This window comes from Plectropomus leopardus, chromosome 19 (genome assembly GCF_026936395.1).
Source record: "Plectropomus leopardus strain MGB_pleo_1.0 chromosome 19, ASM2693639v1, whole genome shotgun sequence".
Classification (NCBI taxonomy): domain Eukaryota; kingdom Metazoa; phylum Chordata; class Actinopteri; order Perciformes; family Serranidae; genus Plectropomus; species Plectropomus leopardus.
Window position 1 is genome coordinate 16,580,207 of NC_142194.1, and position 25,044 is coordinate 16,605,250.

The 25,044-nt window shown below is 40.2% G+C and overlaps 3 protein-coding genes and 1 long non-coding RNA gene across 9 annotated transcripts; 3 read left to right on the forward strand and 1 right to left on the reverse strand.

Moving 5' to 3' along the window:
• Positions 1–1,096: 1,096 nt before the first annotated feature.
• Positions 1,097–15,301, reverse strand: LOC121959367 (uncharacterized). 5 transcript variants are annotated; one of them, XR_015774939.1, is made up of 7 exons: positions 15,198–15,301; positions 8,320–8,435; positions 5,153–5,236; positions 4,898–5,069; positions 4,575–4,688; positions 3,455–3,496; positions 1,097–3,221 (listed from the first exon to the last, which is right to left on the reverse strand). It is a non-coding gene; the product is annotated as an uncharacterized LOC121959367 (long non-coding RNA). The 5 variants fall into 5 exon arrangements; XR_006106899.2 differs by having other exon boundaries at positions 3,455–3,523; XR_015774938.1 differs by having other exon boundaries at positions 3,455–3,523; positions 4,562–4,688.
• On the forward strand, positions 2,381–6,570 carry nif3l1 (NIF3 NGG1 interacting factor 3-like 1 (S. cerevisiae)). Its single transcript, XM_042508642.2, has 6 exons — positions 2,381–2,984; positions 3,163–3,319; positions 4,580–4,703; positions 4,928–5,066; positions 5,910–5,993; positions 6,121–6,570. The coding sequence occupies exons 1-6, from the start codon at positions 2,381–2,383 to the stop codon at positions 6,303–6,305; spliced, it is 1,293 nt and encodes a 430-aa protein (XP_042364576.2). The 3' UTR covers positions 6,306–6,570.
• On the forward strand, positions 9,404–15,907 carry tbx6 (T-box transcription factor 6). Its single transcript, XM_042508628.2, has 8 exons — positions 9,404–10,099; positions 11,005–11,218; positions 11,380–11,647; positions 12,339–12,482; positions 12,725–12,795; positions 12,880–12,938; positions 13,518–13,797; positions 14,147–15,907. The coding sequence occupies exons 1-8, from the start codon at positions 10,030–10,032 to the stop codon at positions 15,327–15,329; spliced, it is 2,289 nt and encodes a 762-aa protein (XP_042364562.2). The 5' UTR covers positions 9,404–10,029; the 3' UTR covers positions 15,330–15,907.
• A 925-nt stretch (positions 15,908–16,832) lies between these two features.
• prodh2 (proline dehydrogenase 2) lies at positions 16,833–24,164 on the forward strand. 2 transcript variants are annotated; one of them, XM_042507582.2, is made up of 11 exons: positions 16,833–16,940; positions 17,143–17,603; positions 18,827–19,017; positions 20,648–20,774; positions 21,138–21,209; positions 21,323–21,403; positions 21,503–21,646; positions 22,082–22,248; positions 22,475–22,585; positions 23,194–23,282; positions 23,483–24,164. In XM_042507582.2, exons 2-11 carry the CDS (start codon positions 17,376–17,378, stop codon positions 23,656–23,658), a joined length of 1,386 nt encoding a protein of 461 aa, XP_042363516.2. In that variant the 5' UTR covers positions 16,833–16,940; positions 17,143–17,375; the 3' UTR covers positions 23,659–24,164. The 2 variants fall into 2 exon arrangements, with proteins under 2 accessions (XP_042363516.2, XP_087925862.1); XM_088069736.1 differs by lacking the exon at positions 16,833–16,940 and having other exon boundaries at positions 16,963–17,603.
• Positions 24,165–25,044: the final 880 nt, after the last annotated feature.

Here is a 25,044-nt window from a genome sequence, read left to right on the forward strand (position 1 = left end):
TGCCCTGATCCTTCCCTGATCCTACTAACATCCACCATCGACCTTTATTGCATTAATCCACAATAATCTCCCTCTCTGTTGCTCTACGAGTCAGTTCTGAGGTAGCTACTCTGACCAGCGGCTCTATGTTGTGCACTTAATGAGAACTGCGGTTTTAACCGTTTGCAATCATCTCCCAACACTGATAACCCTCCGCTGTGTCTTTGTTTGTGTCTGCGGATTTGTTTATTCCAGAAGTCCCAGTAATCTTTCTGAGAAGCGACATACAGACCCAGGGTTATGACCACCTGCCCCTAGAGAGTTAATACACCCTATCAAAGTCATGTGGTCTTTTCCGGTTCCCATTAATCTGTCAATTTGTTTCAAAGCATTACATAGGAAGAGTATTACATCATACATACATATATATATATATATTACCTGCTCTGTGGCTGAGATTATATGAGATTATATTACCTGCTCTGTGGCTGAGATTATAACCTCTCCAGTCCTTTTCACCTCCTTTTACTTGTTGAAATACCTTTGAAGAGCCAATACATCACATAAAAACCTGCCAAAAAGTGATTGTAGCTCCTATCTTGCCACTATAAGGTTGTTTCTGCTTCAAAATGACTTGATTTCATTCATAGTGATATATTTGACAGATTATGGCTCACCTAGTCCTTTTTTAACCTGTGTAAATACCCTTAAAAGACCAATGCAATGCATAAAACACAATTTACAACTTTCCAAAAAGTGATTGCAGCTGTTGTCTTGTCACTGAAAAGCTGTTTCTGCCTCAAAATGATTTCATTCAGAGTGATCATATTTGAAAGATTATAGCCCATTCAGTTGCATTTTACCTGTATAAATACCTCTAAAGGGCAGATGCAATGCGTAAAATGCAATTTCCAGCCTGCCAAAAACTGACTGCAACTGCTACCTTGCCATCGAAAGGTTGTTTCTGTTTCAAAATTGACTAGATTTCATTCATAGTGATTATATTTGACAGGCTGTAGCTCACCCAGTCCCTTGTTACCTGTGTAAATACCTTACAGACTGGAGTGGTTATAGTCTTAGCAACAGAGCAGGTAATAATGCAGGCTCATAAGGATAATAGCAGAAAATACCTTTATTTTAACATTACTCATGTGCAAAGTAGGATAGACTACTTTCCAAACATAAACAAGATTTTAGACATATTAAATGCAACAATATTGTCTATAATCACGTAAATGTCATGCCTGATCAAACTATAAATCCCTAACGTGAAAACTGGGTTTCAAGAAACATTTAAGTTTCAGAAAGACATACCTATGCTCTTACTACGGACATTAAGTTATGTGTATTTACATGCTACGACTGTTGTTTGATCCATGTGAGAGCAGCTGAAGACGTTAACACTGGGCCATACAGCTTTAACAGGCTGCGCGCGCTCCCGCGGACAGCAATCCGGTTCTGGCACACGAGCACTTTCTTTGGCGCGTCACCGGAAATGGACATTCAGGAAATGCACCAGTCACATCGGGGGAAATGCTTTCAGCAACAGGGCATTAGTATTTCTGTAACGCTTTTGTGAAAGGCAAGCGAACGCACGAAGTTTACTCTTAAACATATCGACATGTTTATATCGTTTTTTTAAATATAGCGGGGTCGATAAGTGTGTTTTAGTAGCTAATATTAGCTTCCAAGCTAACTCTGCTTTTAGCTGCATGCTTCCCCTCTGTCTCAACTTGTAGGTCATATTACATCCGTAAATAAGGTTTGCAGTAGCAGTGACGCATTTTATTTAAAAAAAAAAAAACACTAAACATTAGGTTGCAGGCCTAGAAATTGTCACTGTCTGTGTGATTACATGATATATTGGGTTAACATTACAAAAGTTACGTTTTTATAAATCTGTTGCTAAGCACAAGCTCTTTTATTAATGAAAGTTATTAGGGCAGCAGAAGGGTTAATATTTTTAAAAGCAAACTCAGGACCTACCTTTTTAGTTTGGCTTTTAATTGAACTTTATCTATTGACTATTTATATATTTTAGTCTGTTTCGCAGTTTTACTAATCTGCATCATTTTTAAAAATTATTTTTAACATATTTATTTACAATTTACTTTGCACTTGTATCCTTTCATTTACCTTTTATTTATAGTTTGAGTATTTTACTCATTTATCTATTTATTTTTATTATTGCAGTTTTATTTATTTATCTATTTATTTTTTATTACCTTTTTATTTAAAGGTTTTGTCCTGTCTCTAGTCTTTCATCAGTTCCTGATTTCATTGTATGAAGCACCCTGTTTTACAGTTCATTTGTATGAAAAAAAAGCTGTACAAATAGATTCTGATTGATAGTGGTAGCACTTCATAAGTGATTTTTGTTTGTCCCCACAGGTGTTCACTGATGTTGACTGGATGTAGAAACCTTTCTTGGACATTTGTGTCACTCACCCATAGGAGACTTTGTACTAGAAGGGGCTTTACAGGCTCACAGGCTGCTCTCCGCTCCCTTGCCTCAACACTGCCATCCATCCCTTCATTTTCTCACAGTCACAGCTTCCTCACAAGCCAGCACACCTCAGTCCCCCTCCACTCCTCTCTTCACCCGTCCCCCACTCGCTGCCTGTCTCGTTCTGCTCCTTGTTCAGGTCTGATGGAGCTAAAGGAAGTCCTGCAGGTGTTGGAGCAGCTCGCTCCTCTGTCCCTGGCTGAGTCTTGGGACAATGTGGGCCTGCTGGTGGAGCCCAGCAAATCTCGTCCTGTTAAAACCATCCTGCTGACCAACGACCTCACAGATGCTGTCATGGAAGAAGCAGAGGCCATGAGCTGTGACCTCATTATCTCATATCACCCTCCGTTGTTCCGACCAATCAAGCGTTTGGTTCAGAAGGACTGGAAGCAACGATTGGCCGTGCGGGCCGTGGAGGCCAGGATAGCCGTCTTCTCCCCTCATACTTCCTGGGATAGTGTTAAAGGAGGAGTGAACGACTGGCTGGTGGGAGGACTTGGTGAGAGGTCATTCTGAATGGAAAATGTGACACAAAGACCTACAGGACTTAAATAATGAATGAAGGTGTAGGCTGAAATGTTGAGACACACTAACCTCATGGCCAAATATTCTGCCCAAGTGTCCTCCAGCCTTTTTTCTGACTGTCTTTTTCCATCTCTGATGTCTTTGACTCTCAGGTAGCGGCCAGGTGTCCATGCTGAGTCAGGCCCTCGGTGGCGCCTCGCACAGTCATAAACTGGAATTCACAGTTAAGAGCACAGAGGAGCTAAACACTATTATGGAGGAACTGAAGGCGTGCGACAGTGAAACAGCACTACAGCATTCAGTCAGCAGGTCCCGTACATGTTTGCATGAATTAAAACGGATTATTTTTTAATTAAAGGACCATTTTTGCTGTGTTAGCCTGTCAAAGGGATCATTTTTTGAAGTAGAGTTGAATTACACATCCAAAGTCAGTGTGTTACTTACAGTAGATGGCAGTCGGCACGCCCCCAGTTTGTAGAAGCAGGCCTGACATGGAAGTTTATCAATTTACTGCTGTGAATGGAGGTTAGCAATAAAAATATTTTAGCCACCTAAAACATCCATATGGGTTTAAATGTGCTCTAATTTGAGAATATTTTCACAATTTAACCTTTTCGTCAGACAGCTCGTTCCAACAAGGAAGTTAGTGACTGCTTCATTTCCAAATCTATGATCTCTTTAAACTCCATCGACAAAACTCGTAATTTTACCTCGCCGAACACAGGAGCTGCTTTGAACAGTTACTCAGTTTGTGTTATTGTGTGACTTTGGTGAATCCAAACTAATCATTTTAAATGCCAAAGTCACAAAATAACAAACGTACTAACGGATCGAGGCAGCGGTAGACCAGCAGCTTCTGTGTTCAGCGATATTAAATCTCTGTTTTTATCAGTGGAGTCTGGCTTTGAAGAGAGTGATAAAGAACACAAAGTGCTGAAAATACTCTCAATATAGTACACTTGCTTCTATGTATGCTTCTCCACAATGGAGGCGTACAGACCGCCATCTACTGCAGCTAATACATCGATTATAGATGACTACCTCACACAGCCCCACTTCAAAAACAATCTGAACTATGCTTTTAAAAACAAGTTCTGTATACTTTGTATAACTGCACAAAAGTTTTACCATTGATTCGAGAAGCCTTTACTGTAATTTCCTTCATTTAAGTTCAGCATGAAAATAATGGAAACAAAGCTATCTGCTATTTCTCAAAGTTGTGAAAACTGTGCCACTGAATTCACAACATCCAGTCTTGGATTATTATTCCAGGTTTTACTTTAAAGCTTGTGAGTGTGATGCATTTCTGAAGTTGACTTTCACACCCTGGGTATTAAAACCCCCAGCAGGAGGCTGACACACAGACCCTGCTCTCAATTTCATCACCACAAGCTGCTTACGTAACTTTGAGAAAACATCATGCACTCTGACTGATCACCCATTTTTGGCAAATGTTGACTTTCACAAATACTAAAAACAACAGAAACTAATCATATATGTCAATAAGAACATGGTCAGTAGTTATGAAAGGTATTGGTGAATAATAGTTACTTTTTGTCCTCACATTAGATCAGACAGCAGTGGGATCCACGTCAGTGTAACCTGCGGTGACTCAGCGCTGACCCCCAGTGTCCAGACTCTGCTACGACACAACGCTCCCAGCCTGTCCCTCAGCATCCTCAAGTTAGAAAAAGTACAGCACAAACACATCACTGATAGATGATGATTACAAAAATAGAAGAGTAAGGTAGATTGGAAAAAACAACTCTCTTTTAGAAGAAAATGAAGCTCTACACTTTAAAAAAAAATCTGTTCTGCATATTACAGAGTGGTTGTGGATTGTTATAGTTTGATATGCTTTTATTTTGTTTAATACATAGTACTTACCCCTTTTACTAATCCTTTCTCTCTTTGCAGCCGCCTCTCCCGGGCCACGGCCAAGGACGATTTAGTGTTTTGGACCAGCCTGTAACCGTAGCAACAGCCATCCAAAAGATGAAATCCCACTTGGGTCTGAGTCACCTCCGTTTGGCTCTGGGATCGGGGCAGACTCTAGGTACTGAACTCAAACAAACAGGTTATTGTTCTGGTTTTATGAGTTAAATAAACATGTCAACAATGTGAAGGATGATGAATATTTACCAGTGAGGTGAACTTTGGGTGCAGTAGATGTTCTTAATGGTTTGCAGTTTTTATACCAAGCAGACAGGAAATCAGATGGATTTGCTGAATAAATTGTAGAGGAAGGAAATATTTGGTAAATTCAGCCGGATTTTCTTCGAAACTAAAACCTACAGACTTCTGTGTCAAAATGCAGCTCAGTTTAGATTAAGAAATAAAAGGAGACACTCGAGGAACACCCAATGATTAATTTCATTTTAACAAAACCAAGCCACTGTATTAACAATACATACTGTGACAAAATGTATTCACCCAAAGTGGGAATACACAGTTTAACCCTTTGAAAGCTGAACAAATTGGCTTGTTTTTTTGCAAAACATGGGGAGAAAGAAATAAGCAAAAGACATAGCCCCAAAATTACCAAGAAATCAGCAAAAAAACACACAAAGATGACCCACAATGATTTTTAAAAAAGTTAAAAACAATTAAACATACCAGAAAATTACCGGAAAATACATAATTATAATAATTAGAAGTTTTCTGGACATTTCCCCCTAGTTTTTATTTAATTTTAGTTTTTTTTCCTCTTTTTGCCCTAAATCGGCCTTAGAGGTGATAAATCCAAATCAAATAGCTCTGGATGCTGCTAAAATGAAGCCGAAAAGCACAGGTAGACAGCTACTTTTATATCAAGCACTGATTGATATGTATATTGTAATTTTCCTGTGATGCCAATGTTATTACGTGTGTAAATAGTCATTATTCGGATGTTTTTCAGAGTCCTCTGTGTGCACTGTGGCTGTGTGTGCTGGATCTGGGGCCTCAGTGCTGAGCGGAGTCAAGGCAGATCTTTACATCACAGGTAGACATTTAAAGTAAAAATCCAGTTTAGTTTTCACTCAAAACAATATTATATGCCTGATATTATTAGTTTAATTGCCTGACATTGCGATGATCGCAGATGTAATTATCATTCGTCCATTGTTCAGGTGAGATGTCCCACCATGAAGTGCTGGACGCTGTGGCGAAGGGAACTAACGTCATCCTCAGTGACCATAGCAACAGTGAGCGTGGATTTCTGGCAGTGTTCAGGGAGAAGCTGGCTGTGCGTCTTCCTGACACTGTAACAGTGGCGGTGTCGAAGGCTGACAGAGACCCTCTGGAGGTGGTCTGAGCACGAGTTAGTCTGTTGGATACATTTTCACTGCTTTGATTAGATAAAATGAACAAAGAGTACTCTTTGCTTTTTCACATGGATGTGTGTGATAGCGGTGCATTGAAAAAAAAAACTATTCTCCTTGCAGGCTTTTCATATAAAGTGAGTATTTCACAGTATTTGAGCCACATGCATAATAAAAAGTGCATAGTACATGTTGTGCTATTTATCATGTATTTCTGGCAGAGTCTTAATAAAAATGGGTTCTGGTTGATCACAAAAATGGACTGTAGGCGTGATGGATGAGACAAAATATCCCCGGCCCACAAATGCAAAGCGAGGGCCGAAGATAAAGCGCGTAATCTGTAATCTGAATGCCTACTTTTGCACGCAGAGGATTTATTTACTGACAACACAGCTTTTGTTTCAATCCTGATCATCTGCGACATCAAGTGTGCACTTCACTGATGCGGAGAGAGAATTTAAGCATCCACACATTTCTTTAAAAGGAAGACTGTTTGCATTGTGCACACTGGAACAAAAACAAAACGGTAATCCACATTAGATTGAATCGGGCAAGCTCCTGTCATGCAGCCAGTGTTCGAACAGCAGGAACATCTGCACCAATCTGAGCCAACAGTGAAACTTTAAAGACCTCCTATGGCATCTTTTTTCAGTAACCTGACCTTTACTGAGCAAACAAAGGTGGACATCAAACCACTTAGCACATACATGTCAGAGAGCAGGCCTATGCTAATACTTAATGCACTGTAAACACGACCTGCCCCCACTGCAGCAACGTTGAAAAAACAAGACGAGTAACAGTCCTCATCATGGGCTGTTAAAGAGTCTGCTGGCCGACACACCTGTTAGTTCGTAAAAACATTAAGAGGCATGACGCGCACCTCACTGCCCCCGTCGAGGTAATGACCTTTCTCTCAGTGTGACGTTCACACCTCCACTTCCCCTCAGTCCTCACAAGCTTTTATCCCCTCCAGCACACATACACAAATGGAGAAGGAAAACAACAACTAGAACAACATTTATACTTCAGTCCTGCAAAGTCACTGCAGCTGTCACTCAGATATGTCTATGAGCAGGTAGATTTTTAAAGAGTTCTTGTCTTGTCTTTTCTACATATTTGTCCTGCTCACAGAAAATCTCCCACACAGACACACAGGAACAAAGTTTATCCTGTTTCATCATTTAAGTTGCAAACATCGTGATGTAACACTAATCCTCTGCTCAAGAGCCTCTGTGGTCTGTTGACGAGGCCTCCAAAAAAACCCCATCAGATTACTGCTTAATATTAAAGTCTCTCATGAAGATCTGATAATTGTTACTTCAAGGACTTGCAAGTTGTTTTGCAGATTACGGTACTATTTTCAACTGGAGACAGCGTCAGATTTGCATGTATTAAAACGAACCTCGAGTGCATCACATGGAAAAATGGAAACAACAAATTAAATGAAATTACTTTTTGCTTATGATACTCCTTTTTCAGTGCTACACAATGAAATTTAAGACTGATTTCACTATAAGCAAAATCGGGGGGGGGGGGTAAAGGAAAAAAATATCTGACACTAATAACTTAGGGTTAAAGAGGATTTTGCCCAAATATCCACTGTAAGACATGACTTTTGGGTGACAGAAATGCAAGTGGTATTCTGTGAATTTCTTTTTCTATCGTTTCTTTTTTTTTTTTTAAGTTACCTATAAAAAATATCCATAAAAGCATACCTTTTATGTCTTGGCATTCTTAAGACTTACCAAAAAATTAACTTCAGGCATTTTAAGACCGACTAAGGCCTTGTTTTTAGATTGATTAATTCAATGCCTTTTAAGACTTTTTAAGGATTCGCAGGGACCCTGTGTTTGTCTGTGTGGTCAGCATTGTGTGTTTTAACTAGAGATCCTGCCTGTTCACCAAACTTCCCTCACACATCAGCAGTTAAATCGATTCATTAAACAGTTCTAATGTTAAATATAACAGTGAACGATTTCCAAAAATCAGCTGTTAAAATGAGCTCACCTGAATTCAAACCTGTCATTGAAGCTTCCACACACTCGTGTTTGTGTTGTGGCCAAATTGCAGCCATCGGCCAAACTGTGTTCCTCTTCCACCTTCATTCAAGGCCTCACTCCCTGCTGAGAGGAAGAAACATGTCATCAAGTCATCAAACAGCCACAGGGGTCCTGCCACTAAACGACCACATTTATATGTTTGTGGAAGAGACATTTGAAATCTTAGGAGCATTTCCCAGAATTAATACAGAAAATCTTACAAATAAGATAACAAATACTACACACAGGCTTTATCTCTGACTAAATGCTACTGACTAAAACTGAGATAAAGCAGATTCATTAGACAGTTTTTTCCTTAAATGCATAAGTATTCAGATCCTTTACTTCAACAAAGGTCACAACATCACACTGTAAAATTACTGTAAAAATAGATAAAGTATTAGCACTAAAATGTACTTAAGAATAAAAAGTAAAAGTACTTTATAGAACATATTATTTCAGAGTTGATGCATTTATTTGTAAGCAATTTACTGTTGCTGGTTTTGAGGAGAAGCAAATTAGTTTAGTTTAGTAATCCATCATTGTGTAATTGCACAGTGCATTCAAACCTCTACACACATATGCACACGTGTATAAGGTACATGATGTAAAATAGCATAAAATAAATTAAGAAGAAGTCAGAAAGAAAAAAAGGGAAGGGGAGATTAAAATATAAGAAAGTCTTAATTAATTTTAAAAAGCTAGTATTAGCGCTGCCTTAAAATATTAAATTGAATGAATTTGAGCAGACAAGTTTAGGGAATTTTGTACTGATTCAACATGTCTCCTCAAATTCATTCAGCTTAACATTTAAAGGCAGCCCCAACAATAGTTTTCTAAAGTTAAAATTTCCTTTTACAGAGCATATTTATATAAAATATAGACAGCATCAAAATAAAATGTGACATAATTATCAGTTTCAAGTGTCCCTGCTTGACCTCTATTATGTTGTTTGGAGTTGTGTTATTTTTAGTCCTTATTCTGTCAAGAGCAAATTCAATATAGATTTTATGTGTTTAAAATGTGCAAAACATCATAGTTTCTAAGCAGATTTCATGATTTGGATGCAACATGCTTGTTTGCAAAGTATCCAATAACTACAGCTGTAAAATAATTGAGTTTAATAAGCACAATATTTGCCTCTAAAATGTAATGAAAAAGAATTGCAAAGCTCCATAAAATGAAAATATTCAGATAAAGTACAAATAATTTAAAATAATATTTGATACAGGTACCTCTGCTGACATGAAACAACACAAATCCCATTTTTCCTACCAGACAATAAATAAACCCTCAATGTTTTGAATGACCTCTTTATATGGTGTTTGTGTTTGTGGAGCAGGGACAGAAGGGAAGATGAGGGCGTAGTGAGGAGAGAAAGGGAGGCAAATGTAAAATAAAGGAGCCATTTGGCCGATGTGTGAAGCTCCACACACCTATTTAACACAACGAGTCGCTGCTGTGAGCATTTTTGGCAAAAGACAGCAGAGGGAAAGGAACTGATATCGAGGCAAGAGAGAACATTTTAAGAAGAGGCCTCCTGAACAGAGGATTGATATAACGTAGTAGGAGGATCTGTAAGAGGAAACAGAGAAGGAGACGAAAGGAACTAAAGAGAGAAATGTTACTTTGCAGCAGGTGAAGAAGACGAGTAAAGAGACAAACACATACGAGGAAGATGTTGAGTGTGGAGATGTACCCCAGTTTGGCTCTGGGACCTCAGAGGATCGGAGACTGCTTTTACAGAGGTGAGAGCAGAGTGTGTGAGAGAGAAAAATACATCCATGATGAAATGAAATTTAATGAATTTTAACTATTTTCTTTGAAAATCTGGAATATTTATCCGAGGTGTACTTTTGAAATACTTTCTGGTGGTCCAAATTAGCTCTTAATCAGGACAAGAAGCATCATGCTAACTCTGGTGTGTGTGTGTGTGTGTGTGTGTGTGTGTGTGTGTGTGTGTGTGTGTGTGTGTGTGTGTGTGTGTGTGTGAATAAACAGTCCCTCTTGTGGGCTTTCAGAATTAGTGCACACCTTCAAGCCATTAAAAAAAAAATCAACTGGCCACGAGAGAAATTTACAGAAACGTAATGCATTAACTTCAGAAAAAAAAAAATCTGAGAAATGGAAAAAATTAAATTAATTAAAAAAGTTAATTTCAGAATCATGACAGACATTATCTTCTTACTCCAAATTACAAGAAAAGTTTTTATGGAAACAATTGTGCTTGTTTCTCTCAAATTACAAGCTTAATTGAGAGATTTATGAGCAAAGTTTTAATGGTAAAATTTAGATTGTTTGTTTCACTGAGAAAAAACATTCTGCTCCTTTTTTTTGAATGAATAAAAACAGGAATTTACAGAATTACTATCTTGTAAATTCAGAAAAAAAGTGCAGAAATTTTTACATGAAAAATTTCCTCAAAGTTTTCATAATAATATAATTATTTCAGGAAAACAAGGCAAATCATTTTTCAACAAGTGAAAGCATTACACTTCAGCCAAATGTAAAAAAGTCAAATGAGGACTGATTAGTAAATAGATTTGCACCACTAATAAAACTTAGAGGTGCACAGCCAACTTTTGCGCTCGTATTAGCTTTATTTCCACCATTTATGTAAGCGTTGACATCCTGGATTTGTGTGCTTCCACAGACCGCCAGGCTCCAGCCCACATGCCGTTGTTCCCGCCCGCCTGTGACGTGGCGGCCAAAGCGCTGCCCCCGAGGCTGCTGGCCCCTCCCCCTGTCCCCAGCGACCCCACCACCAAAACCTCGAAAGATGAGGTGAAGATGGAGCTGGAGAACGCGTCTTTATGGAAGCAGTTCAGCTCGGTGGGCACAGAGATGATCATCACAAAGAAGGGCAGGTGAGAGAACACAACCCACCGACCTTTGACCCCAATCTGTCTTTATCTTAGTTTTTAATCCTCCTTTAATTCACCATTCAGGTCACCTCCACAACGCCTCTGATACAACCTGTTTCTCTCAACTTTCCTGCTTTTTGTCCACTTTCTGCCCATCCTCTTAGACGGATGTTCCCCGGGCTGAGGTTAAAGCTCTCAGGTCTGAACCCATCTCTGCGTTACATCCTCCTGCTGGACATCATCCCTGTGGACAACTCTCGCTATCGCTTCCAAGGTGGCGGCTGGCAGGCTGTTGGCGGTGCAGAGGCGAGGCTACCGGACCGGGTTTTCATCCACCCAGACTCACCTGCCACAGGTGCTCACTGGCAGGGCCGCACCATCTCCTTTCACTACGCCAAGCTCACCAACAACACACTGGACTCCCAGGGGCACGTGAGTACTGCAAAGTGACTGATCCAGCACAAACACAACAACAAAACCTCCTATAACATTAGAATTGATTTTAATGGATCTATAATGGACAAGGACCAAGTTACATTTCTGACTCTCATTCCTTGCTTTGCCTTCACAAACACTGTGAGCAGCTGCTTTATTGGAAATTCCCCAAAACAGCCAAAAGAAAATTGGATATACAGAGTTTGTCAGTTACACCCCAAAGCTGTGGAACACACAGCCTATAGATATCAAAGAAGCCACCTCGCTAAATATTTTTAAAGAAAACTAAGAACATATGTCTTCAATTTAGCCTTTAACCAACTCTGAACTGCTTCGCATTCTGCTTCGCACCTCTTTAAAATGTTGCATTTTCCTTAATTTTATGCATTTTATACACACACTATTTGTAGCCTTATTTGTATTAATATTATCTCCATGGGTTTTATTTTCCATCTTACATTTGCCTTCTGTGCATTCTAATCCTATTTTTTTTACCTTATTTTTACTATTATTATTAAGTGGGATATATCCATGTGAAGATGCATTCTATTCTGATCTTATCTTATTTTTATACACAGGTTTTATTGTGTCTTCTATGTCTTTTATCATTACTGCTATCATTATTATGACTTGTAGATTTTTGATCTTATGGTGCATTTTGAGTTAACCTCTTTGCTTTTATTTCCAGATCATCTTGCATTCGCTGCATCGCTACCAGCCCAGAGTTCATGTAATTGAAGCCAGAGACGTGCTGAGGTGGGGCGGAGGGCAACACTCCTTCGTTTTCCCTGAGACCCAGTTTATCACAGTCACCGCCTACCAGAACAACAAGGTACCACAGTCCCACATTTACATATGCAGAGAGAGGCAAATGTTTCTGCACAAAATGAGTGCAGTTTAAGGCAAAGAAATATTTCTACACACCATTATCTCAAGCAGCAGAGTCACGGTGCCCTGAACACATTTCTCCAAGCAATAACAGATTATATGCTAAATTTTAAAAAAATGTGAGCCAAGAACGGGAGCAGAGAGGGTAAACCAGCTCTAAAATTGTTGTTTTGTTGTTGTTTTCAGATCACAGAGCTGAAGATCAACTCCAACCCCTTTGCTAAAGGCTTCAGAGAGGACGGCATGAACAGCAAAAAGTAATTCAAGAAAAATGCATAGAAACACTTCACACCAGAACATACATATTGTGGATGATCTAAACTCCTTTTTTCTCCCTGCAGACAAAGAGATGCAAGACAGAAGCGCAAAATATCTGTCTTATCAGAAACCCTTGATATTGGTAAGTGGGATAACCAGACTTATGCCACTTTAAATCATTTATTTGGACATTATTTAATTATGACTGGGCGCTGAGGGGGTTTAGAGGGAGTGGAGGTCGTGTCGGGGGCTGCAGCCCTGAATGTTTTCTCGAAAATCCAAAATCTGTGCTATTAACTTAAGACATCTAATCTGAGTAAGGCTATACCCAATTTAGAAATATGTCAATCAAATTAGATGTGATTCTTTGAAGGTAATTATTGAATCATTCCTTTTTTTTCATATAGAGTTTGAGAGGTTGAGGGCTCGGGGGCACGTTCACAAACAAAAAAAAACAAGACTAAGATGAAGTATTTTTATTACATCTGCTGGTGGGCCATCACAATAAGAGTCTGTATATTATGATATTAATTCCACTACAGAAGAGACTGGTCACTAAATTTAGGAGGAAAAAAAGTGGATATATTATCAGGACTGGTTACTAGTTGCAAATTAGTTGTTATATATCAGCATATCTGCAAAAAAATCCAATATAGTATATCCCTACTAAATTGTCTTGAATGGCCCCTTAAAAAAACTCTTTCTTTTCTGTCTCTCTCAGTGAACTGTGATCCCTGTGAGTCTGCTGAGCTTCTGCCGCAGCCCATAACCACCAGCTCAGACCTGCAGGCCCTCGCTCTGGCCTCTCTGCCTGCACTGCCTGACTCCTCCTGTGGGTTCAAACCAGAGGACGCCTCCTATCAGGACACACTGGTCCCGGAGCAGCCGCTACATCTGGGCCAGGCGTTCATGGCATCACAGATGACTGATATTGGCATCACCATGGCCGATGGGATGCAGGGCACGCCGGGGAGTGAGGTGGCGAATCAGATTATTGAACGGTAGGTGTGCAGAGAGGGAGGAATTCCTAAATTCTACAGATCTTTTCAGCACTAACCTTTATTAACCTACATTGAAAAGAATGGACACCATTCATACTATACTCTTGTAATACTGGCTCATTTTTTGTAATTTCCTACTCATTTTTTTAATTTACTTGTTATTGCTCAGGGTTTTTTTGTCTGCTGAATTTTGTAAATCTCACTTGTTTTATTTTGTGTCTCACCTACTATCATCAGCACATTTATTTTTTTTCAATTACACCTGTGATAAACTGTATTTGTATGACTTAATAAGACCTATACATTTTTTTTTGCACTAAAATACATGTTTTCTTTTTCTCCTCCACAGATCAGACACTCTGGGTGAAGCAGCTTTCACCTCCACCTTCCCTGATGTTCAGGCCAACTCCTCATCTTTCCCTTCTGCTCCTCTTCCTCAGTCAGCCTCCTTCTCCTCCCTCCCGGAGCCATCAAACACATCCGATCCCCAACCTATCGACTATCCCTCTATCCTCTCCTCCTCCCCCACGCTCCCCTCCTCCTCCACCACCACCACTCCCTCACTTCAGCAGACCTCCTTCACCTTCCCTACTCCGCCTCCCTCCAACACCTCCTCACCACAGCCACTCCTGTCCTCTTCCTCTCCTTCTGCCAACACCTATCACACCATCCAAGAGACAATCAGCCCACATACACCCACAGCTTTTTCTGCTCCGTCTTCCACATGTGAGTCGGGTCTCCAAATGTCAGCTCAATCTCTGCTCACCCAGCCTGGTCAGCCGCTGCAGGGTGAGCCTATCACCAGCGGAGATAATTCACCCAGCGATCACAGCTCATTTATCTATCCAAATATCCTTCCTGCAAATCCTGATCCGGCTCCAGTTACAGCTCTGCCTCTCCCCAATCACAACCAACCGCCTGCTCCCAGTCTGCCGTGCTCCCTGCCATCTCACGGCGCCCCCACATCTTTTGCCTTTCCTCCACACATGCAAAATCTCTCATTTTCAAATGTGCCTCCAAACTCTACCCACCATGCCCTTCACCTCCAAAATCTGAGCCACCAAGCCCAAACTCCCTCCCTTGCTGCTGCTGCCTTCCCTACTTCCTCCTTCACCCATCCACCATCCTCCCTCCCTTCTTTCCAGCCCTCCTCTTGCTTGGCTGTCTCTTCTTTCCCGCAGTCTGCTCCACCAACAGCCCAAAACCTGCCCAACGCCTCCACCTCCACATACCCTTCAGTTGAAATTGGTGCCATCCCACCGTTCAATCCTGCCGCCCCCTATCGCCCAGAGATGGTCCTGCACCACCCATCTCTCCTTCCTCAGTTGGATCCATCACTCCCATCCAGTCTTCCCTCCTCCACCCCTCCCCCAGCCCTCTACTCAACCTTTCCGTCTTACCCTCTCCGGCTCTGTCAGGACCCCCACTCGTCCCTCTCCATCCCGTTCAGGCATCTGTACAGGCAACACCAGCATGGTCACGCCCACCCCCAGGGGTCCTACCTGGATATGAGCACAAGAGCTGTGTTTTAAAATATAGTTAATTTTGACAATGTTGGCTTGATAGCGCTTTTAGGGATTTTAGCAATGTGTAGCATTAGTTTAAGTAGCTAAATGTACTGCAAGTGTGTGTGTGTCAAGAGTTTGGCTTCAAAAACCGACTCATGAAATTGATCCAAATTTGTAAATAGGTGCTGGAGTTTTTTCCCCCTTTAAATATCCATTCCAGTGTAAGAAATAAAAAAAAACCATCTCATGCTCGGGGCTACTTTGATTCAATTCATTTCAACTGAAACATCAAACATGCTAAAAATAGAAATTGTGTTTAGATTTTGCTAGCATTGAGATCTTTGGATTATCTCTTTTATGGATTACAGCCCAAAGTCTTCTCAGGGTTCCCACGGTCATTGAAAACCTGGAAAAGTCATGGAATTAGTAAAACTCATTAAATGTTTGGAAATTTGTGGTGCAATATAACTGTTACAGCAATCTTTCAGCAATACATTTTATTTGAAATTTTTACTTGCAATTAAATGTTTTCTTGCAAGTTGGACAGTGTGCGTGAGTTTTGCTGTTAATTTGTGTTTGATGCAAATGGAAAAGTCACATGGTTCTCATTTTCCATAACTAATAGTCAAGACTTTCCCCAAACTCTTGCCAAAATCTAAAGTCATCACTCCGCTCAAGCCAGTCCTCTGACTTCTGTCCTCTGCTTAATCAAACACAACACTCTGACTCAATTTAAAGTTTGTTTTTACATATAAGAAGAGTGTGTATTTCCTTACCAAAACTCTTTCAGATGGACAGTTACTTTTTCATTTTTCAGTGATGTTAGGCCAGATTAAATAAAAGCTTTTTCATAGTTTGCTACTGGACTCCTGTTATTTTTTTTTACATTATTACTTGAATATCCGAAGTGTGCCAGCACAGCAAAGACCTGAGCGACCTGTGTGTGAGTTTAGAGGACTTTCAGCCAGTCAGGTCAGAGATATGTCACAAGGATGGCAGCAGACACCAGTTAATCATTTCTTCTCCTGCCTGCTTTGCTTGGTCTTTTTAGGAAAAGATGTTTAAACTCAACCCCCCTCCGATTATAACTGACCTCTCCGGAGTGTTCGTTATGTGTCCACTTTTCTCCCGTGGTCTGTTGGTAATTTTTAGACTTTGTATGCGGATTCACAAACGCTTGTAATAAACTGCAAAATCACGAAAGACAACTTTGGTTCTGTTTCACTGTTAAAAAGCATTAATAATGTAGCTATAATTATAAATGTAATGAGCTGAATTCTGCAACTTGGAGAATGTCTAATCACAGACTAGAATTGCCTTTAACAGCCAAATTCATTCTGAAGCCTTAGGCAAAAAAAAAGAAGAAAAAAGCCAGATCAAACATGAAAAGTGTTGTTTCACAGGACACAAAGTAAATTTTAATGTCCATCTTGTTGATGTCAAAATAAGGGAACATTTGTGGGTTGATGCTAAGGGTCAACTTGATGTTTACTTAAATGTAGTCACTTATTAACCCATGAGTAAGCCAAAAGATGATGGCTTTTACTGGTTCACACGCAAATCCTCAAATCACCCCTGCTTAGCTTTCTATCGTTTAGGTCATTTCCGATAGACACTTTTGGGAAGGAGTGTGAGGTGCTTCTCCTGACTTATTTCTTTTGCAATTAGTGTCAAATTCAGATGCGTTTGGTACTTTCGGAGTAGCCAAGCAGACACCTCATCTAAAATGTCCTGTTTCTTTTAGGCTGTTTTGTTTTTGCTTTGTTTCAAAAAAACTCACTGTCACTGATAATGTGTCTAACATCCAGCGACTGCTATCCTTCTCCTCTTCCAACAGGTTCTGATACGGCAGGATCATCTCTTCCTCCTTAGCTGACCACCCAGCCTCTGATCATGCCTCTCTGACTCTCTGGATTATTGCATTCCTATTTAATGCACAGCCTCCTTAGTGTACACACGCTAACATTTCAACAAAGGAGGATTCCCCCGGGCACTTATAATCATTGAGACGCCACCTTCAAGCTGAGAGGATACTTCATAAACATAGACATACACACTTTTCCAGGGAGGATGATCTGCTCTCGTTTGCGTCCCTCGGTCCCTCACCTCTTGTCATGGAGGCTGCTGGGTACCGCAGCCTCTAGGACGGTTGCAGTCAAGCAGCCCGACCTTCTCTCAGCGACTCTGGCCTTTGAGGATCCCAGTGCCTTCAGGGTGAAGAGTTGGGGAGAGCTTCTGCGTGCCCTGGGCGTCTTCCGCCTCTGCTCCTTCCCTGTGCTCGTCAACAACTGTGGAAAGGTGAGACACTTGTGATTATTGGGAGGAAAATTAGATGAGTAAGACTGACGAGTGATTGAAAATGTATGGAGAGACACATCTTAATATTTTCTTACTCAATCTTTGATACTCTTTTAATAGGAATTGTGTCAAGCCACTCACTGTTGTCTTGTCTTGCCTTGTTTTTATAGTTGCACTTGTGGTGCAACATTGCACAATAACTACCTCTGTGCAGCCATGGAGGAAGTATGCAGATCTTCTATTTAATAAGTAAAAGTACTAATACCTCAGTGTATGCTGAAAATACTTATGTAGTCTAGCCCTGAAATTGCAAATGTTACTTAAAAAATAAATTAGCCATAACAAATCAACAAAAGTATGTATAATACGTTGAATCAGGGAAATGTACTTGAAGTGTTAAAAGTAAAAATTTCCTGTGATTGTTATATAATTATGTCATTATTTTATTATTACTTGTACATTAAGGTAAAGTCAGAATTTTACTGTTGTAGTTGGTTGATGTGGAGCTAATTATGATTTCGTATAGGACTGCAACTATTACTTTCACGATGGATATATTTACTGATTATTTTCTTGATTGTTTGATTTGACAAAGACATTTAAATAAAAAGAAAAACAGCATATCCTCATATTTTTGAAGCTGGAGCCTTGAAATAATTTATAAAGTTATCTCAAGTTATCAGAGAAAAAAAATCTGAGCTCACAGTAGGAGTTATTGGAGTTGTGGCCGGTCTGAAATAAGCTGAACAGCATCGGAAAAACAATGATTTAAAACGTGGAAAAGCTTTATTCCGTTTTTGATTAGTTAACATCACCTGGTCTGTTTTGGGGAGGAGGAGACTGCGGATGATTCAGCTCCCGGTAAAACCTCCCTGAACAATGAATGCTAAAGGAATCCAAACCGGAAGTTTTGCGTTTAACACACAGAAGTTTCAGCTGGTTTCAATCTGTAATCCTCACCACTAGACGCCACTAAACCCTACACACTGCTTATTAAACAAGAAGTCAAAAGTAGCATAAAATAAAAAGATACAAGTTAAGTAAAAGTACCTCAAAACTGTAGTACAGTGTATGAGTAATGTACTTACATTCCACCACTGCTGCTGTGTCGCCTCATGAGTCCCAATCCTCCTCTCCATCCTCCTCTCCATCCTCCTCTCCATCCTCCTCTCCATCCTCCTCTCCATCATTCTCCTTCTCCTCCTCTCCACTTCACCGTACAGCTGATGTCGATCGCGCGCACTCTCCTGGGGCGGAGGGGGTTTTCCATGCTGCTGCGGCCCACCGTGTACGCCCAGTTTGTGGCCGGAGAGAATGAGAGCGAGATCGCTCAGTCCATGGAGAAGATGAGCTTGCTGGGACTGAGGCCCATGCTGGCAGTGCCAATTGAGGAGGATCTGGGAGAGAGCACAGGGTACGACAGACTCTTAATAACTCAAAAACTACATCCTAATGTATACAAACATGAAAAATAATCAAAATGCAACAAACTTAACTTGGCATTGAGCAAAGTCATCAGCCTCCAATTTGCAAAGAGAACTGAAGTAAATAAAAACAGTGGAGGTGCTGGTTTTTCTTCCGTATGCTCCTCCCTTTGGCAGTCTAACATTAATGTCGTTACACGTGCCCTTGTGGGATTTATAGTGCATCTACCACAGTTTTTTCTTAGAACTGGGTGTAAAATGATCATATCAGGTTGTCACAACCAGGCTCAGGGCTGTACCAAGGAAGAGAGACCACTTTCGGGTTGTAACTAAAAATATTTTCCATGACTAAAAGGGAAATTAAGGTAAAGGCAAATGAAATACCACAAAATAAAACAGGGTGGACGTCAGGGGAGAGAGAGATACTGGCTAACTGCCAACAGCTCCTGGAGGGACAGACCTGTCTAGACACGGCTGTCAACATGTTGCCTAATAAATGTGATAGAGAACACGATAAAAGCTGTTGGTCGCATTTTAGATTGTGATTGCTGTTGTCCTCACTGTGGGGTAACACAGTTAGATCACGGCCTGTTTGTTGCTGATATTAGAGGATGGATGGATCATAACAACACACACAACAACATGCACATTTCCTCTAAAATTATGGCATGTGTACCTCTCAAGTCGCCAGTAAGTGTAACAGGCTTAAAAGCCAATTTGACACTGTCAAAACTCCATCCATCCATCCATCGACCCCATACAGGGCCAGGTACTCTGCTTACAAAAGTGCCAATCAGTCATGGTTGTCCTTGAACCGCTCTTAGTCTGGCCCCTCCCCTGGGACCACTTTGCTTTGGGAGACCCTACCAGAGGCAATTAGGCCTCAACAATACGGCTCCCAGGATCACAGGGGCACACAAACCCCTCCACCACGTTAAGGTGGAAATCCTCGGAGGGGAATCAAAAGTGTAGAATCCAAACGCTACACACAAACACGCCACAAAGGAACTTTCATAGTAATGAACAGGGCCTGGCCTCTAACGCTGCATCCAGTTCTCTTTATACATCCATGGTACGACTGGAGTCTCCCTCTAGTGGTAAGGGGAGGAATCTCTGAAATATCTGTTAAAAAATGTATGTATAATGCTATCAAAATAATGGAACATTTCAAATGAAAATACTTAAACTATGAGATCTCTAAAATAAATTTTGACTTTCATGTAATATTTTTGTTTTGATATCAGCCCGCTGCACTGTCAGGCTCATAAACATAGCCGGCGCATATATCCATATATTTTGAGCAGCTCTGTTGAAACTGAAGTGGCTCGACGATCCATCAACACACGTGCTGGCGGCCACTTAAACAGCGTCGGTGAAGTCTCCACAGCTCCTGATGAGGCGCTGGCCCTTGCAGCATTGTGTGACCGAGTTTGAGTGCCAGTTTTAGTGCTACCATTTGTACAGCGTGGCTATAGGGTTGCCTACACTACTGTATTGTAGTGCTGGTCATAGTGGGAGCACATAATGTTTGAAAATTACTGCTTTACAAGTGAGATGCATTTGTATATGGAAAAGGGAGATACATTATAACTTTTTGTTCCTTTTTTTGGTCATAACCAGGGAGAAAAGATATGAGGACAACATGGAGGCAATGTTGGAATGCGTGCGGATTTCCCACAACAACACCTGGAGCAAAGACCCAATGATGCAGCTGAAGATCACGGCCCTGATCAGCCCCGAGCTGTGTGTAAGGCGGTCAGAAAATGTTTTTAGAAAATGAATCATTTTTAATTGAACTGCTACTAACATGTTTGCATGTTTTAAAAAATGACAGGAAAGACATTTTGATTAACTTTAGAAATCTTTCAATAGAGGGTGGTTTTAACATTGGATTTATCTGGTACAGTGATGACTTTTCTGGGCATTTTGGTATAATTTGCAAAATTCCCAGGCTTTTAAGATAAAACAGTAGCTGAATGTAGTTCAAGGACGTGGGAAAAAAAAGATAAAAATACACATTTTGGTGTTTGATGTGTGCACCGCTGTTCCGGTTTGTTCTTGAATTTTGTGTTTTTCTTCCCACTGACGAGTCTGTGCTGCTTACATCAAGGTGAAACTCACAACCCTCATCGCAAAACAACCGTATGACCTGAATCTGCTCCTCAGAGCTATGGATGGAGAGGTGCATCCACAGTACACCAAAAATAACCCAGTAACACTAAATATACCTCACTTTATACTTTACAGTGTTGATGAGTCTGATTCTGTTCAATGACCTCTGACCTTTGTTGGTAGACAGTCAACTTCCCTGGTTTAGATAAAAGTGAAGTTGTCCATTTCCACTGTGGCCTGCAGAGACTCAACAAAATAGCAGAGGTATGGATAAGGAGGATCATGGGAAAATTCACATAATTCTGAATCTCTACTTCACGCCTTCAACAAATTGACACTTAAGATTCATTTTGCTTTTTTTAGGCAAGTGTAAACAAAGTCAGAGTCCTGGTTGATGCTGAGTACACCTACATGAACCCCGCCCTCTCTCTTGTCACCATGGCGATGATGAAGAAGTTTAACAAAGATGGCGTCTGGATTTGGAACACTTATCAGTGTTATCTGAAGGCAAATATTTTAATCTCCTTTTCTGTTTTTTTCTCCTCCCGTTGTTACAAATATCTGAACATTTATGAAGAAAAGAGAGAATCCAAAAACGGCGAACATTTTTTAAATGAATTTAAATAAAGAGGGCCGTGAAAATGCATGTGTTTGGGAAGTATATTGCACAAGAATGTTTGTAAGAGGATGTTTTGATATAGTTTTGCTGTTTTTAATGTGGCCCCCATTTACTTCAATTCATGAAGATTGCTCGCCTTTTTTTAACTCAACATTCAGTGTTGAAGCATGCAAGAAAACAAAGTTTTCTTCCATAATTCAACATAACTTGCAGTGATTAACTGATATAAAAATGGTCATTTTGCAAGTGAAGTATTCCTTTAAAAAGACTATGTAAATATCGTCTTACATTATCAAATGTCTCCCTCTCCATCTGTCTTTCAGGAGTCCAGGTCTCTCCTGTTGGAAGCGCTGTCTCTGTCCAAGAACGAAGGTTTCTGTCTGGGGGTCAAGTTGGTACGAGGAGCCTACATGGACAAAGAGAGAAAGCTGGCAGAGAAGGAGGGTCGTGTGGACCCCGTCCACCAGTGCTGGGAGGACACTAATGACAGGTGAATAGGAAGCAGTAGGTCTCCAATACACAGATGCATCTCAGATAATAACAAAATTACATAAACTGAGTCTAGCAGCAATGTGGGTTTGGTCAGTTTTACAGGTGCACCTGAATTTATGCTAAAAATCTTGATTAAATTCAACTCAGGTGCATTAGCAAGTAACTGTTGCATGTAGTAAACTAGACAGTGAACCAACACATATTATGTGTTTGTGTTTGTGCAGTTATAACGGCTCGTTGGATGTGATGCTGGAAGAAATATCCCAGAAACCTGATCGCTTCAGGATCATAGTCGCCACTCACAACGAGGAGTCAGTGAGACGAGCTGCCAAACGGTTAGACCACATGATGTGGAAATCACATCGGACTCATTTAGAGTAGATCTGAGAGGGTCCCTACAGCTTTAAGAAACTTAATATAATGAATGAATATGATGATTTTTTTAAATCTGTTTTAAACCAGGACCACTAATGATTCAAATATTTATCTTTGTGGTCTAATGTTACTTACCTTTACTTGAATGTCCCTTGATGCTGTGTAGTAGTAGTTCCCAGCCTTTTAGCCTTGTGAACTCTAAAACCACAAACAGAAAAAATAAGCAGATTGTAGATTAGTCTTCAAGAATTCTAAAACCTTTTATAGCATGAATTTGTTTCCTCAAGTGATGTCACCTGAGTAAGCATCAGTTGGGGCTTAAGACTTTTAAGAAGTCTGAAAATGAAGTAAATCTGCAAAATTGATTCATCCTAAGCAGGCGTCACAATTAGAGGATCTGCTCGAGGAGGCAAAATTCATCTGCACAAATCAATGTGCAGATGAATTTGTGCCCTTTTAATTTTCTCATGACTCCTAAAATTTATCTAGTGACCCCTAGTGGGGTCCTGAGCTCCAGGTTGGGTACTACTGCCTTATATGTCGGAGCTGTTTTGTTTATCATCATCAGGATGGAGGAGTTGGGGATTGACTCTGATGGAGGCTCGGTGTGTTTCGGCCAGCTGCTGGGCATGTGTGATCATGTCTCTCTAACACTGGGTGAGCTGTGTCTCAAATGGCATTCTTTAAATTTACTGCAAGGGTGCCTTTTTTAATTACAGCCTGATGATTCATGATTCTTGGAATCACTGAACTTGCAAACTTTAAGTTATAGGACAGCAGCTCTGATCATCAATTTCTTTTCATTTAAGCTGCTATGGTCAGGATTTAAATTCTAAAATACTCTCTCTTCCCTGCAGCTAAGGAGGGTTATACCGTCTACAAGTCAGTGCCATATGGCTCAGTGGACGACACGCTCCCGTATCTGGTGCGTCGGGCTCAAGAGAACCGCACGGTGCTGCAGGGAATCCGCAAAGAGAGGGACCTACTGAGGAAAGAGCTCTACAGGAGACTGAGTCTGAGGAGACGCAGCTGATTAGCCACTAAAAGGGAAAAGAGAGAAGAGGCACTGGTGCTGAACAAATGAACACACACATTAAGATTCCCAATCAGGAAACAGTGACAGTAAGGGAGCCACATGGGAACATAAAGAAAAGTTAAAATCCAGGTTCACTAACATATTGCTTGAGTTATTGGGTTTGTAATACTGCATGCTGATGAAAATCTTAAGTGAAATGGGATAACGCAAATGAAATTGCAACAGGTAGTGTAGTTTTGATCAAAATGAGTGTGTATATTTGAAACTGAACAATGAGTTATTGACAAGTGGGGAAAATAAGTGTGAAAATATTTGTTTTAACCCTTTAAAGTCATCACCTAGTAAAAAGCATTCGATTTTTTTTGTTGCAATTTTTAGTTTCTTGGGACTACAGTAACAAATGCATGACAAACCTAAACCAAATGGTAGAGATGGCTCAATCAGGTTCACACATTAAATACTGTTAATATCTTTGTTTTATAGTAATAAACTGCTTTAACATATTGATTACTTCTGTCCTTTTTGCCTGCTAATCCAATGCAGTAAATGCATTGCCTAACAACAAAAGTTCATTACAACTAATTAGTAACAAGAGACTATGGCAATGGAAGTGACAGTGACTGAGTCTGTTGTTTGCTGGTTAGTCGTTTTCTGAGTCTCACAAATGTTTGGCTGAGCTGTGACCTATTTACCTTTTGCCGTGTGGCGGTTGGATGAGTAAGGCTCTCACACATACATTGCTAGAGAATAAACAAGAGGAAAAATCTAAGGCACGCTTAATATAATAAGTCTTCCGTGTTGCATAGCTCACACCTACATATATTGGCTGAAAACCTCCAACAAAATGTGTGCATCTTTCAGAAACTCTGGATTATTGCCATGTGTAGTTTAGGGTTTTCTCATTGCCAAATCTTATAGTGTAAATATGTTAAGCATTTGGGTACATTTTCACATTTTGTTCATAAAGCAAAGACACACTCTAGTTGTTTCTTTACATCAAGAATTAGGATTATATCTCAGGGAGCAGCAACAGTTTTACTGCATAGAAAACCAGACACATTAAATTATTGAAGATATATTTCAAGACAGACCTCCTCTGTTTTATGCAAATTAATACTGCAAATTCATTTGTCAAATGACACATAAAATGCCTGACAACCATCCCAAGATGTAATGTTAGCGCAGGTTTCCTACAGCTTAAGACAAGATTATGAGAATTCTCATAATTTTAAATTTTTTTAAGGCACTTGGAATTGAATTTTAGGCTTTTTTTTTTTTTTTTTTACAAAAATCAAAATATCAACAGGCATCAAATTCTGAAGGTTAGCAAAAATGTTGCCCCTATTTTTATTGTAACATAATAAAATTGTTTTTTTTTTGGTC